The following is a 15,956-nucleotide window of genomic DNA, read 5'->3' as shown; positions in this document are numbered from 1 at the left end:
CTTCTTAATGCCTTTCATTCACTTAGGAAAGGGCATTGCAACATGAAGAATTATTATTGTTAGAAATATGAACTTCTAGCCAATTTACAATGTAATTTAAAGAATAATTATTTCTTGTTATTCCTTAATACAAAATGAATTAGTTATTTTAAAAAGCAGAAAGTAAACAATTCATATATTTGCTGAATTTTTTTTGGTAAAAAAATAGTACCGCATGGCTTCTCGTACCCCTGGAGATACAGAGATGATTGATGAAGTAGGGTAATGACCAAACAAAATTGTATGGTTACTCTCACGGCTTTTTGAGATCAGTGCAGACAACTCCTTCATTTTATTCTGAAATAAAAAAGTATAAGAGTATTAAATTGAAATTGGAGTAGGAACTATAGATTAAATATGGCATCATCCTACAAAGAAAATTTAATCAAAATGTTCTACAGATGGCACATTACGCCAGCCAAACTAGCAAAAATTAATTAAAAACTTTCACCCCTCTGCTGGAAGTGTCAAAAAGAGTACGGAACATAATACCACACATGGTGGCAGTGCGAAAAAGCCCAGATTTTCTGGAAAAAAAATCGGGACGTGGATTGATGAAATTCTAGAGATAAACCTAGAAAAAAACCCACAATGCTTCCTATTAGGGATTATCCACCAACAACTTAATCAAAATTATATCTATCTGATTATTCATATCACCACTGAAGCAAGACTTGCTTTTGCTCAAACGTGGAAAAAAGTAGAAACCCCACAAGACGAGTTAGTACTAGAAAAAATAACTCAATGTGCAGAAATGTCTAAATTGACCCTCAAAATTAAAGGCAAAGATGACTCACAATTTTATGAATGTTGGAATCTACTCTACCACTGGTTAGAAAATAGGAAAAATCCTTGCTAAGTACACTATGAACATCTAATTTAAAAAAAATTATACCTGATGAAAGCAAACCAAGCAAATAAGATAAAGGTATGAACTTCTAAATTAGACGAACATTTGATTTCTATGTTACTTATATATCCTGCTTCTATTTTCTTTTATATGTTATTTAAAAGAGACAAATTGAATTTTGATAATAACTGTTAGAAAATCTACATAGTTTCGGAAGAAGTTATAGACGGATCCTGTACTCGCCTATATTTTAATATGTAATTTTGATGTACTATTTTTTCTTTCTTTCTTTTTTTTATATACGTTTTCTTTTCTTCTTCTTTTTTTTTCTTTCTGTGTATTATATTTATATTTGTAAATAAAAAATTTAAAATAATTTTTTTAAAAAAAATGAAAACAGTCAACACTCAACAGTCATACATGCTGTTTTTTAAACAGAATATTAGTAGTGGAAGCCATGAGCACCTTTAAAGTCCTAGTTACAAATAAAGTTTAATATTTGCAAGCCACACGGAGTTGCCTCTAGGCAGGGGATCCCTAGAGCAGGGGTGTCAAAACTCAAGGCCTGCAGGCCACAGTTCCCTCTAAGCTGAGCAGTGAGCAATCGCTCACTTAAAAATCATCATCAACTCAGAGTTTTCCAAACCTGCCCAGAAGCCGAGAGGGAAAGAGTGAGAGGGAAGGAGAGAGAGAGGAAGAGAGGAAGAGAGAGAAACAGATAGAAAAAAGAGAGGAAGGAAAAGAGAAAGAAAAAGAATGGGAGTAAGGAAGAGAGAAAGAAAATCAAAATCTAATTTGAAACTAGCTCAACTATTTAAGTGGCATTTTGATATTGATAGAGTTGCCCTATTATGAGCTCACTGTTATAGACACACAGTACAGTATTTTATTTTGAAATTCTCTGAGGCAAAACAGGGTGGGTTTTTTGTTTATTTGTTTGTTTGTTTGTTTATTTATTTATTATTTTTGTGCCGCCCAGTCCCGAAGGGACTGCTGCTCAGACACTATACTTTTCGGCCCACCCCCCCAAAAAAATTAGAGGGAACACTGCTGCAGGCTGCATCTGCCCCACTCGGCTGTTCTGGAAACAATGAAGAACCAGCCCATAGTGCCCTCCTGAACTCTATTTTTGCTGGCAGAGAGTTGCAGGAGGCTGTCGCAGGTAAAAATGGAACTTGGGAGCCTGGTTTTGCTGGCAGAGTGCTTCAGTCACCACAGGCACCCTGACATGAGTGACATCGAACTGGCCACACCGCCTGGCCATGCAACCCCCGCTAGTGAAGGGCTACCAAAAATTTTACTACCACACTGTGGCCGTGGCTTATGCAAGACGCCCTGCATTTTCTTTCAACATCTTTCAGTGCAAATTGGGTGCTCTGGGGTGGAGCTCCATTTTTGTTAACCCACTACGTCCCCCCCCCCAATCCGGGCAGAAGCCCACCCCTGCCCCCAGCCCTCCTGAAATCAAACACAATCCTGATGCAGCCCTCAAAGAAATCAAATTTGACACTCCTGCTCTAGATCAGTGTTTCCCAACCTTGCCCACTTGAAGATATCTGGACTTCAACTCCCAGAATTCCCCAGCCAGCATTCGCTGGCTGGGGAATTCTGGGAGTTGAAGTCCAGATATCTTCAAGGTGCCAAGGTTGGGAAACACTGCTCTAGATGAAGTGGGAAACACACAAATCTAATAAATTAAATAAGAAAAATCTCCAAATGGTTCCCACTTAACAGTTTTTTAAAAACAGATTTTATTTTTATATCCCCCAAACACACACAGGAGGTATATGCTGGAGTACAATGACAATTTCTCACCTAGGTGTCAAGACATCCCAGGGAATGCAGAAATAATATAAATAAAAGAAAACCTAACATGCTCAAGTGAAATGCCAAGCTCACAGTAAATAACAGAAAGGATTACAGGCACTCCAAAAGGTTTTTTGTGGTTTTGAATAATATTACATTTTTTTAAAAAAAAATCAGTGTTGCAAATTGAAGCATGTGTTGATTTTAGTGACTCAATGAAGACAAACAAAATCAAACAACTAGAGCTTTAAAATCTGTCCCAGTGCTCTTGAAGTGACTCTGGATAATATATAAAGATGCAAAAATCAATGCAAAATAATGTATTCCATTAAAATACAGTGATACCTTGTCTTATGAACTTAATTGGTTCCAGGATGAGGTTTGTAAGGTGAAATGTTTGTAAGACGAAACAATGTTTCCCATAGGAATCAATGGAAAAGTGATTAATGCGTTCAAGTCCAAAACTCACCCCTTTTGCCAGCCGAAGCACCCGTTTTTGCACTGCTGGGATTCCCCTGAGGCTCCCCTCCATGGGAAATCCCACCTCCGGACTTCCGTTGCCAGTGAAGCGCCCGTTTTTGCGCTGCTGGGATTCCCCTGCAGCCTCGCAAAAATACGGAAGTCTGGAGGTGGTGTTTCCCATGGAGGGGAGCCTCAGGGGAATCCCAGCAGTGCAAAAACGGGCGCTTTGCTGGCAACAGAAGTCCGGAGGCGGGGCATCCCAGTGGCGGTGGCTTGGGTTGGAAAGGTGAAAATAATTTAGAAGAAGAGGCAAAAAAATCTTAAACCCCAGGTTTGTATCTTGAAAAGTTTGTATGACGAGGGGTTTGTAAGACGAGGTATCATTGTATACTAAAACAATGATGTAGTGACTGGAACTGAGGTTGGTTTGGGGATTCAATTCATGTTGAACCCAAAGAGCAGGGAAGTAAAATTATTTATATAATGCTATGCCAACATATAGAAAATTCTCAGAGAGTTTCTAAGCAAAATCTATTAAATCTTATGCATATGGAAAATAATGCTGAACGTTACAGACAACTAAAATATTTTCTTTATATAGTTCAATATAATAAGTTATCTTTTAATGCTTAGGCTTTACTTCTGTTTAAAAACATATTTAATAGAGATCTGCACAAGGATGCCTAGATCTATAAAACACTGTACTTGTAAGATAAAATCCATTTACTAGAGACATATTTATCTACTTTAATTTATGGGTTATGGTTATTTGTAAATGTATTATTGTGCTACTATGATTTTATTTTTACATTTTGAGGTATCTTTTGATCTGTAAGTGGCTCTCAGCCTTTTAATATTGCAAAGCAAATAAAAGAAAGGCATATACTGTATATAACTGTACTATTTCACAGAAATCTTTATATTTTAGAATGCAGATAGAACTGCGGACTGAATTTGATCCTTCTAATGCAGCCAAAGAATATTCTATGCCACATTGATTTTTACCGTGCCAGAACTCAGCTTCTGCGCATGCTCAGAAGGATTTTTTTTAAAAAAAATTAAAAATCTTTTTTTTCCCAAAAAGGTGATCACGTCCACGGACTGGCACCAACCGATCTGATTCGGTGACATTATCATGACGTCACCAGCAGGTCACTACCAGTTCAGACAAACTGGTTCAAACTGGCGGGAACCCACTCCTGGTCATGTCACTTTTTGCACTGTCATCATGACTTCAAACATCACTAAACAAATGGTTGTAAATTGAGGACTACCTGTACTCAGAACACTTCACCCAGACTCTATAGTTAACATATATAAGGCACACAACTGGCCTCAATTTTTTTCTGATCTTTTGATTTGATAAAACATTGCTTTTTTCAAACATTACCGCATTTAATATCCCAAAGAAATTGTAGGGTCTCTTGGGACCTGGATTAAGATTTGCATCCACACAGATGAAGGAGTATTCTCCAAAAGATGTTTTATGAACATAATGGAAGGAGCCATCTTTCTGCCATGCAGAATATTTCCTGCCAAACAAAATGTCCAAGAATTATAGAAATAATAATAATAATGGTGGTAATAATAATAATAATAACAACAACAACAACAATAAGAAGAAGAATTATTATTATTATTATTGTGATACAAATCCAGCATATAAATCTTATTTGCTGTGTATTACTGGTTTTTTGTAAATATAATAATAATAATAATAATAATAATAATAAATAAAAAAACCCATAATACTGTAATAATACAAGTGATACCTCTACCTAAGAACGCCTCCACTGATGAACATTTCTAGACAAGAACCGGGTGTTCAAGATTTTTTTGCCTCTTCTCAATCATTATTTTCCACTTACAAACCCCAGCCTCTGAAACTGTAACCGGAAAAAGTGGGGAGAAGCCTCGTGGGGCCTCTCTAGGAATCTCCTGGGAGGAAACAGGGCCGGAAAATGTGGGGAAAAGCCTCCATGGGGCCTCTCTAGGAATCTCCTGAGAGGAAATAGGTGCCTCCACCTTCTCTGTGGTTTCCCCAATCGCACGCATTATTTGCTTTTACATTGATTCCCATGGGAAAAATTGCTTCCTTTCACAAATTTTTCTATTTAAGAACCGGGTCACGGAACTAATTAAGTTCATAAGTAGAGGTACCACTGTACTGTACTGCAATAAATAAATAGATAAATAATTTCAATTAGATTTCAAAGCTTGAATTTTCTCGCTTCTTTCTTCAAGGAGGTTAAGAAAAAAAATGCAGCTATCAAATAGCAGGAAGGAGAAATGAGCAACATAGTAAGATAAAACCTGTAACTGGAGACCCAGATTACTATAGTGTAGTTAATAGCACTTACATACTGTTTCACAGTGCTTTAAAGGCCTCTTTAAGTTGTTTATAGAGTCAGCATATTGTCATCCCCCAATCTGGGTCCTCATTTTATCCACCTTGGAAAGATGGAAGGCTGAGTCAACCTTGAGTTAGTGAGATTCGAACTGCCAAATTGCTGGCCGCCTGCAGTCAGCAGACGTAGACTGCAGTACTGCATTCTAACCACTGTGCCACCAGAGTTAAGACATCAGACTATAAACCAGAAAACCTGGATTCTAGTCCTGTCCTAGACAGAAAGCCAGTTATTATTATTATTTATTAGATTTGTATGCCGCCACTCTCTGTAGACTCGGGGCGGCTCACAGCAACAATAAAAACAATGTAACAAATCTAATCATTTAAAAAACACTAAAAACCCCATTATTAAAAGCAAACATACACACAAACAAACATACGATGTATAAACTGTATAGGCGCAAGGGAGATGTCTCAATTCCCCCATGCCTGACAGCAGAGGTGGGTTTTAAGAAGTTTATGAAAGGCAAGGAGGCTGGAGGCAGTTCTAATCTCTGGGGTGAGCTGGTTCCAGAGGGGAGGGGCCGCCACAGAGAAGGCTCTTCCCCTGCGTCCCACCAAACGACATAGTTTAGTCGACGGGACCCAAAGAAGGCCAACTCTGTGGGACCTAACCGGTCGCTGGGATGAGTTGGGTGAGTAATCATTCTTTCTCAACCTTTAGGAAGCAAGCAATGACAAAAAATTGTCAAGAAAACTGCAGGTAGTGTCCCATAATTGGACACAATTGGAAAACCCTATAAATGACTTTAAAATACTTAATTGACAAAATATGTAAAGAGTCAACATTTTGGTACATCTATCTTGTATAAATAGGATTTCTATCCACCATATTCCATTCTGGACTGCTGAAACCATCATTACATGCTAATATACCTGTAGTAATTACGAACACTCTCCAGGCTAGGCACGTTGAATGTATCTGCAATAAAAATGGCAAACATTTCAATCCAATTTCAAGAAAAAGCTAGGAATAAAAAAGGTAGTCTAGACTAGAGAAACAGGGTGGCACAATGCAAAATTGGTACCGGTACATGGTGGATCACATTCAATTTGAGATTATGGATAAAAGGATGAATTTGGTTAATGAAACAGATTTGCGACAACTAATGGGACAAAGTAAAATGATATACAGTATGGCGAGTAGAATCCGAGACCAAGCTACAAGAAACAAATTGGAATCATTTTATAATATGTAAATAGATACTTTGCTCTTGGGTTAAAATGGTTTATACAAGAAACACCCCCAATTTGGTGGTGGGATAGGAATGTTTGTCTGGTGGTGGGCACAATTCACAAAGCACTTGTTTTATGTTGTGTGTATGTTTATATTGTAAAAAATCAATATATATATTTTTTTAAAGAGAAAGGAGGAAAGCAAGATTTATTGCACTAATCAAAGGCTGAGACACTTTTGGGGAAAACCAAAATAATAATTTATTGGATTTGTATGCCGCCCCTCTCCGCAGACTCGGGGCGGCTAACAACAATGATAAAAAACAACATGTAACAATCCAATTTAATAAAACAACTAAAAACCCTTATTATAAAAACCAAACTTACACACAAACATACCATACATAACTTGTAATGGCCTAGGGGAAGGAATATCCTAAAACCCCCCCTGCCTGGTGACAAAGGTGGGCCTTGAGTAATTTGCGAAAGACAAAGAGGGTGGGGGCTGTTCTAATCTCTGGGGGGAGTTGATTCCAGAGGGCCGGGGCCGCCACAGAGAAGGCTCTTCCCCTGGGGCCCGCCAAATGACATTGTTTGGTCGATGGGACCCGGAGAAGGCCAACTCTGTGGGACCTTATCGGCCGCTGGGATTCGTGCGGTAGAAGGCGGTTCTGGATGTATTCTGGCCCAATATATATTATCTAAGGCAGTGTTTCCTAACCTTGGCAATTTGAAGATATCTGGATTTCAATTCCCAGAATTCCCCAGCCAGCATTCGCTGGCTGGGGAATTCTGGGAGTTGAAGTCCAAATATCTTCAAGTTGCCAAGGTTGAGAAACACTGATCTAAGGAAATGAACCACAGAATGAGCAAAATAAAATTCCCACAAAAGCTAAATATAAAAACAATACTCTCTTACTTTAATATGTATGTATGTATTAGGGATGGGTTCCTTACATTTCTCGGTATTGGTGTGCTTTGCGAGGTTTTGTGCCCATGTGTCCCTTTGCGCAATTTCACTTCTGCGCATGCACAGAGGGAAGATTTCACTTCCGTCCATGCACAGAGAGCCAAAAAATGTGGGGAAAATACAAGATAAGAGATGGTGGCATGCACAGATCGGCACAGAGAGCAGTGGAGCCTTTGTGCCAAGATTGTGGAATCAGCAGCCCACTACCAGAGCGACACACTGGACGGGACCAGTAGGAACCCACCCTGTGTATGTGTGTGTGCATTTATACTTTGCAGATTCCAAACATTTTTTTGTTAATGTTATGGTATATAAATGGTTTAAATAACTTATATAGTATCAAAATATTAAACATGGTTACATGAGGAGTTATGATAGTGTAGCATTTCCTATTGATAAATATAAAAATAGAATTACACGCCTAAAGCCTTGTTTCTGTCTTACCGTGATTTCCTTTTATATCTATCCATCTCGTTTTCTCCATGACCTTAGATCGTTTTAGGATTGTCTGGTAAGTTTGCCACTCCACCTCAATCTGATCAGACCCAAGTCCATCCTTTGCTTTGGCGTCAGTCAAGTCACCTGTTTGGTGAAGAGAGAAGAGCTCCAATGAAAAACAGAAGAATGCGGAATAAATCAAATCCCACTGACAAGCTATTTAGAAATTAGATTTGACACCTACTTCAGAGTATCACCACATTGTTTATTTTATTTATATATTTTGACTTCTATGCCACCCAATCCCAATGGGACGCAGGGCGGATTACAGCAATATAAAACAATAGTGCAATGATTTTAAAAAGTAAATTATTAAATTAAAACAATTTTAAAAATCCATTATAAAAACGCACAAGGCAAACAGTCCAATACTAGTCATACACAATTCGGCCGTGACAGATATAATATTCACGGTGCTCAGGCCTGCTTGACAGCCTTTTGAAAGGCCAGTAGGGGGCGAGTTGGTTATGACTGCCTTTGAATTTATAGAAAGTACCAGTATCGGTGCTCTGCATGTTTTTACATAGGGCTTATATTCTACACTAGATCTGAGCATTTTACCACCTGCAGGCCACCTTTGGTCCTTTAGCTGTACCTGTCTGGCCCATGGTGGTGATAGGAGCAGTGGGGACGGTGGTGGCCACCCTACACCATAATTCCAGTTTCTTCTGTGGCATCTTTGGTTCTACAGCGTATCAAAATTTGCAAAATCTTGCTTTGAGCAGACCAACTTCCTCTCAATAAACATAATAAATCATAATTACATAAATCCTTTCATTAGGAAATTGTCTGAACCAAGGAATATGTTTCAGAGCAAGATTTCTGAAAAACACAGCAGAGAAGATTGTTTGTTTGTTTGTTTGTTTATTGATTGATTGATTGATTGATTGATTGATTGGATTTGTATGCCGCCCCTCTCCGCAGACTCGGGGCAGCTAACAACAGTAATAAAACAGCATATAACAATAATCCAATACTAAAAACAGTTAAAAACCCATTATTATAAAAACCAATTATACATACAGACATACCATTAGCTTGTTAATCAGTTCCTACAGCGTTTTTCAATAAACAAGGCAGGGCCTTATTTTTCTGAACCCCAAAATATGGCCTTGGCCTTATTATCGGGGGGGCTTTGTTATTTTGGGGTGCAGTAGGCCGCAGTGATGGGACATCCTTGTTCTTGGTGCCAACCAAGCGGCTGGCCCGCCATCATTGCCTCATGGAGCAGGACTCTGCAAGGCTTGTTGTGCCATTGCATAAATGAACTGCAGGATTGCCACGAGCTTCATCATACTGGAACAGCTGAGGTCTTCTTGCCGTTCGTGTAAGCGACAGCACAACAAGCCTTGCAGAGTCCTGCTCCACGAGGCAGCAGCTGTGGCATGATGAGTCTCACAAAGACTCATTTCTGGCAGGTAGAACGTGTTGGACTGCGAGACATGTGTCCTGCCTGACACTTGTAGTTCCCTCACGTTTGATCCCTCAGCATTGTATCCAGAGAAGCCCATTGTAAAAGAAAACCTCTTGAATTTGCGATTTTTTTTTTTTTTTTACAATGGGCTTCTCTGCACACAACACTGAGGAATGTTGCAGAGGTACAAGTGTCAGGTGGGGTGCGCATCTCACAGTGGGGCACAATTTGGGGGTCGGTGGAGCGGGGTGGGATGGGCTGCAAGATGCGGGTTGTACCTTATTTATTTATTTATTTATTTATTTATTTATTTATTTATTCATTCATTCATTCATTCATTGGATTTGTATGCCGCCCCTCTGCGCAGACTCAGGGCGGCTAACAACAATAATATAAACAGCATGTAACAATCCAATACTAAAACAACTAAAAAACCCTTATTATAAAACCAAACATACATACATACAAACAAACATACCATGCATAAATTGTAAAGGCCTAGGGGGAAAGAGTATCTCAGTTCCCCCATGCCTGGCGGCAGAGGTGGGTTTTAAGAAGCTTACGAAAGGCAAGGAGGGTGGGGGCAATTCTAATCTCTGGGGGGAGTTGGTTCCAGAGGGCCAGGGCCGCCACAGAGAAGGCTCTTCCCCTGGGTCCCGCCAAACAACATTGTTTGGTTGACGGGACCCGGAGAAGACCCACTCTGTGGGACCTAACTTGTCGCTGAGATTCGTGCAGCAGAAGGCGGTCCCTGAGATAATCTGGTCCAGTGCCATGAAGGGCTTTATAGGTCATAACTTTGAATTGTGACCAGAAACTGATCGGCAACCAATGCAGACTGCGGAGTGTTGGTGTAACATGGGCATATTTGGGGAAGCCCATGATTGCTCTCGCAGCTGCATTCTGAACGATCTGAAGTTTCCGAACACTCTTCAAAGGTAGCCCCATGCTTGTAGCTCCATCACATTCCTCGATATTGTGTCCACTGACCCTCCCCTGCCTCTGGCTCTCGAGCAAAGCAGGAGGGGGAGGAAACTCTTGCAGGTTGCCTAAGGAAGCTGAACTAACAGCCAAACTTCTAGCCGGGCTCAGCAGCATAAGCAGCCAGACACACGCTTGTCTCTTCCAAACAAACCCCTTCTCTCTTGGATGGGGTGGGATGGGAGAATGCACCAAGACACAGCAAAGCGTGTTTCGGCATGCAGGGAAGCAAGAAAAAGCTCGCCGAAACATGGGTGCACCTGCGGCTCCATGCAAGATTTTGCTATCTCCACAGGTGCAGAAGCAACATCACACTGGCCCCGCGAGCACTCACGAGCCGCGGCAGCAAGCCCGATTTAGCATTCCGTCTAGCAGCCCACCCCTGGGCAGAGCCAAAGGGGCAGCAGAAGGGATGAGCTGGATGCGCCCGTCTGCTGCTCAAGCCCTGCGTTTGTGGGCTCACTGTACCCAACCAGATTCACCACTTCCTTGCGCATTACAAAACGCTCTCGGAGGCAGCCTAGAGGAGAACGAGCCAGTCCCACGGGGTGTGTACGTACCCGTCTCTCACTTGCTCTGGCTCTCTCGGCCAGGAGCTGCTCTTTCTGCAGTGGGCACTCTTTTGTTTGGGGGAGACAGAGAGAGACAGAGAGAGAGAGAAAGAGAGGGGCGGGTATGTACACACCCCACGGGAGTGGCTCGGCTCCTCTGGGCTTCCTCTGGCAGCGTTTTGAAATGCGCTCCTACCTACAAGGTGTCAATGAGGCAGGGATCAATGCTCACCGTCTCCTCTTTCTTGCAGGCAGGAGCGCATTTCAAATTGCTAGAGGCAGACTCCAGACAGAGGAACCGATCTAGACCCCTGAGGGGTATGTGTGCCCCCGTCTATTGCTTGCTCTCGCTCTTGCTCTCCCGGCCAAAAGAGTGCCCGCCGCAAAAAAAGCAGCTCCCGGCATGTCCCCATCTTTCCCAGAATGTTAAGGGGGTTTATTTGGGGAGGGGCTTATTTCAGCTCATGTACTGAAAAAAGTAATTGGCCTTATTATGGGGACGGGTTTATTTTGGGGAAAACAGGGTATCCCAAAGCTGAGTCTGTACAAAGTCCTTTCATTTTAATGGTTAATGGTTAGATTCTGTTAACCATATAGGAGTGAGGCATAGTGCCTTAGTGAACTAAGTCTAGATCAGTGGTTCTCAACCTGGGGGTCGGGACGCCTTTGGGGGTCGAACAACCATTTCACAGGGGTCGCCTAAGACCATGGGAAAAGACAAATTTGCCATGGTGTTAGGAACTAAAGCTTATATTTGTGTGCCTTGGAACATATTTTTACAATCCACCCAATCAGGCTTTTAGAGTAGGGGTGTCCCTCTGACCTTCCTGCCAATCAGCTTAAAGCTCTGTTGGGAGAATTGGTGCTAGACTTATGGTTGGGTGTCACCACAACATGAGGAACTCTATTAAGGGGTCGTGGCATTAGAAAGGTTGAGAACCACTGATCTAGATAAACTGCATTTTACTTTTGGCTGTAAAAGAAAGCAAATACACAATTGCAAAAAGTACCAGAAAGAGAAGAGGAACTCTTTCTGGTATTTCAGGTTTTTGGGTATTCCCGCTCTTGAATTTATACAATAAAATTTTAATGGCACAGCTTTTTCATTTTTAAAGGCAGTCCTACCAAACAGGTAACCAGCAGCACTGGAGTATATTTCCCAAAGAATTAGGGTGTAATATAAAAATGAAACAAAAAGAAATAACTCACCTGTCACTAATGTAAGAGCAGGTTGGATTATGGGAATTGCTTCATTACAGAATTTCTCAAAATCAGAAGTTCGACTGGGACTCAGAAACTTACTGATATGTAGATCTGACACCTGCAATCACAGTAATAGACTGCCGTTAAAAAAAAGAAATTAGGCTATCTAATAACTCTTTACAAAAACAGCCGTGTACCAGACAGATGAACAAAAGAAAATGTTAACAGGAAAAACAATCTGGATTCCAAACAATAATAGGTTTAATTTTACAAATGGCCCTTTTAGATGACTCACAGTTTTCCCTGAACGACACACCTATTGTACCTTCTGCAACAGAATAGAAATTAGCAGCTCATTTTACAGGGTTTCCTTCCTCCACCCCTTCAAAAATACAAACACACAGTATCACCAAACAGTATACAACTTTTCTGACTATGGTTTGGGAACAGCTGATTCAAGTCATCCCAATCCAGCAAATCGGAAAAATTGACATCCTCCTTTTATTGATCAGAACTAGTCTTCCTTATTCCTCAATAGTTTTCTCAGTTTTAGTCTCTCCTTTTACCGTTTTCCCCCAACACCTCTATTCTTCTGAATCTGGGAAGAGATTTCAGAAGAATAAGTGCACCAGCGTGCACTACCATAAGTAGTGCATAACCATAAGTGCACCAGCATGCCTATCTTCCCTGTCCTAATGTTTCCTCTTATCAGTATTCATCTTATGTATATAAACTATGTTATATCTATGTATATGGGTAGTATACATAGATATAACATAGTACTGTACTTGACGATAGATAGATAGATAGATAGATAGATAGATAGATAGATAGATAGATAGATAGATAGTTAGAGAGAGAGAGGTAGGTAGGTAAGTAGGTAGGTAGACAGATAGATAAGACAGACAGACAAACAGACAGAAAGACAGGTAGGTAGGTAGGTAGGTAGGCAAACAGACAGACAGAAAGACAGACAGGCAGGCAGGTAGATAGGCAGGCAAACAGACAGACAGATAAGACAGACAGGTAGGTAGGCAGAGAGACAGACAGACAGATAAGACAGACAGGTAGGTAGGCAGGCAGACAGACAGACAGACAGATCAGACAGACAGATAGAAAGACAGACGGACAGACAAGACAGACAGACAGAAGAAATCCTGTATCTTCAAACTGGAACGTCATTTAGGTTAAGTCGTGTATGATTTTCTCTATCAAACTTATAGTAGCTTCTGCTTCTAACGGTCCGGGCAATTGAAAAAAGAAACCAACGCCGCTGCTTTTACCCGGAAAGCCCGGAAAGCTTCCACGCCGCGCCACCCTCTGCCACTTGCCTGAATCACCCAGAAAAGGTTGTTCGCTTCACCCCCGGGCGCCGGCTCGGAAGCGAAAGAGCGAATTGGGAGCCGAGGTTGTTGCGGCCCCGCAAGCCCGTACCGATCCATCAAGACCGTCACTGTCACCACCGCCAGCGCCAGCAGCCCAGCCAACATCCGCAGCATTTCCGTCCGGTTCTTCTACATTCACTGCTGTCAGGCGAGAATTAACGGTCCGGGTCTCCCACCTGGCAAAAGGATCATAGGCACCCACTTCCGCCCCCGGCTGTATTTAGCCCGCCCCTCTCATGTGTCTATTGGAGGACGGAGAATTCTCTCCGTGACGTCATCGTCCGCCCCCCCCCCCCCCCATCCTCCGCCGTCCCATCGGGACGGCAAAAACAGATGATCCGCTAAGTGGATTAAGATCGCCTGGGAATGTCAGGCTCCTCCCAGCAAGGCATAGTTATGTATTTAGGTAGTTAATTCTTGTGAAAAAGTTGTTCTTCACCTTTGGCCGTGTGATTTTTGACCTGAAAAATAGCAGTTGCCTGGATTGATGGGGAAATATTGAAGAGAGCGCCCAGGCAGACGAGTCAGATTGACTGACCCATTCCTAGATAGTTTTCTTCTAGCTGAGAAACTTTAAACTTTGTGTTGGGGTTTATTTTATTTATTTACTTACTTACTTACTTACTTTTTTATTTTATTTATTATTATTTTGTCAAGTATGTATTGGTGGTATACAAAGATATAACAATGTTTATATACATGAAACTAGTAAAAGAGAAACACTAGGACAGGAGACGGAAGGCACTCTGGTGCACTTATGCACGCACGCCCCTTACTGACCTCCTAGGAATCGGGAGAGGTCAACAGTAGAGAGTCTAAGGGTAAAGTTTTGGGGGTTAGGTGATGATACTACAGAGTCAGGTAGTGAATCCCATGCATCAACTACTCGGTTAGTAAAGTCGTATTTCCTGCAGTTGAGTTTAGAGCCGTTTACTTTAAGTTTGTATCTGTTGTGTACTTGTGTGTTGTTGTGGTTGAATCTGAAGTAGTTGTTCACAGGAAAGACATTGTACCAGATGATTTTATGGTCTATGCTTAGGTCGTGTTTAAGGCGGTGAAGTTATAAACTTTTTAAGCCTAGGATTGTAGGTCTAGTTGCGTAGGGTATTGTGTTGCGAATGGAGAAGTGGAAGGCTCTTCTAGTAAAGTATCTTTGGACATTTTCTAGAGTTTTTATGTCTGAAATGCCGTATGGGTTCCAGACAGATGAGCTGTATTCAGCGGTGGGCTACTAACCGGAATGCTAAATTGGGCTCGCCACCGCGGCTTGTGAATGCTTGTACAACCAGCATGATTTTGCTTCTACACCTGTGGAGGTAGCAAAATCGCGCACGGAGTCGCAGGTGCGCCCGTGTTTCAGCATGTGCGGAAGCAAAAAAAACCTTGCCAAAACACGGGCGCACCTGCGTGATTTTGCTACCTCCACAGGTGCAGAAGCAAAATCGTGTTGGCCCCACACTCTCGAGCCGCCACAGCAAGCCCAATTTAGCATTTTGGCTAGTAGCCCACCGCTGGCTGTATTCAAGGATTGGTCTGGCAAAAGTTTTGTACGCTCTGGTTATTAGGGATTTGTAGGGTTAGTAGAGATTTGAGATAAAGTAACAAAATCTTACTTGGATTTAAACCCTATCTGCCATAAACATACAAACAAACAAACCTAAGTATTGCTGTTTGTAAATCTCAGATAATTTCAGCAGGTCAGGTGAACCTTATCAGTTGCAGAAAGGAAGTGTGATGAAAAATCAGAGGGTCTAGGCAGTTCAGTATCTGTTGCTTTGGGACAGTGCTTTTGATATTCAGTTTTTCACCTTTATTAATAGAATTTTACAAGTGCCAGGCATTGTTTATAGTCATTCTGTTTCTCATGAATTTATAACCATACCTTTTCTATATTTTTCTTCAGAGAAGACAAAAAAACCTTAACTAATATGCATATGCCTACATTGTACTAATTTTAAAGTTTCATACCTGACCAAAAAAACCCACTTAAAATCATAAAAAGAACAATACTAACAAATCAAAATGATAAAAAACCGTAGTAATAATCTGCTCTCAAGAAATAAACACCAACGACTGAAGAACTGAATTGTCTTTTTAAAAATTTCTAAAAACCTACGAGAGAAAATATTATAAACCTTTGAAACTAGCAAATTTCAAGATGTGAGGGCCACTGAACATCATGAGTTCAAAATGCATCCCCACGGTCAATCG

The 15,956-nt window shown here is 41.2% G+C and overlaps 1 protein-coding gene across 1 annotated transcript in view; it reads right to left on the bottom strand.

The window, feature by feature from the left end:
- TMEM62 (transmembrane protein 62) overlaps positions 1-13,976 on the bottom strand; it is a 32,473-nt gene extending 18,497 nt beyond the window's left edge. Inside the window, exons 1-6 of the mRNA XM_070757893.1 lie at positions 13,692-13,976; positions 12,367-12,478; positions 8,158-8,295; positions 6,444-6,489; positions 4,548-4,689; positions 212-336 (exon numbers count right to left, since the gene is read on the bottom strand). Coding sequence (XP_070613994.1) covers positions 212-336; positions 4,548-4,689; positions 6,444-6,489; positions 8,158-8,295; positions 12,367-12,478; positions 13,692-13,859 — 731 coding nt within the window. The 5' untranslated portion in view covers positions 13,860-13,976. The remainder of the gene's footprint in view (positions 1-211; positions 337-4,547; positions 4,690-6,443; positions 6,490-8,157; positions 8,296-12,366; positions 12,479-13,691) is intronic.
- Between the last annotated feature and the right edge of the window lie 1,980 nt (positions 13,977-15,956).

Source organism: Erythrolamprus reginae, chromosome 1 (genome assembly GCF_031021105.1).
Source record: "Erythrolamprus reginae isolate rEryReg1 chromosome 1, rEryReg1.hap1, whole genome shotgun sequence".
Lineage (NCBI taxonomy): Eukaryota > Metazoa > Chordata > Lepidosauria > Squamata > Dipsadidae > Erythrolamprus > Erythrolamprus reginae.
Note: the sequence above shows the minus strand (reverse complement) of the source record. Positions and strands in the feature narration are given on the sequence as shown.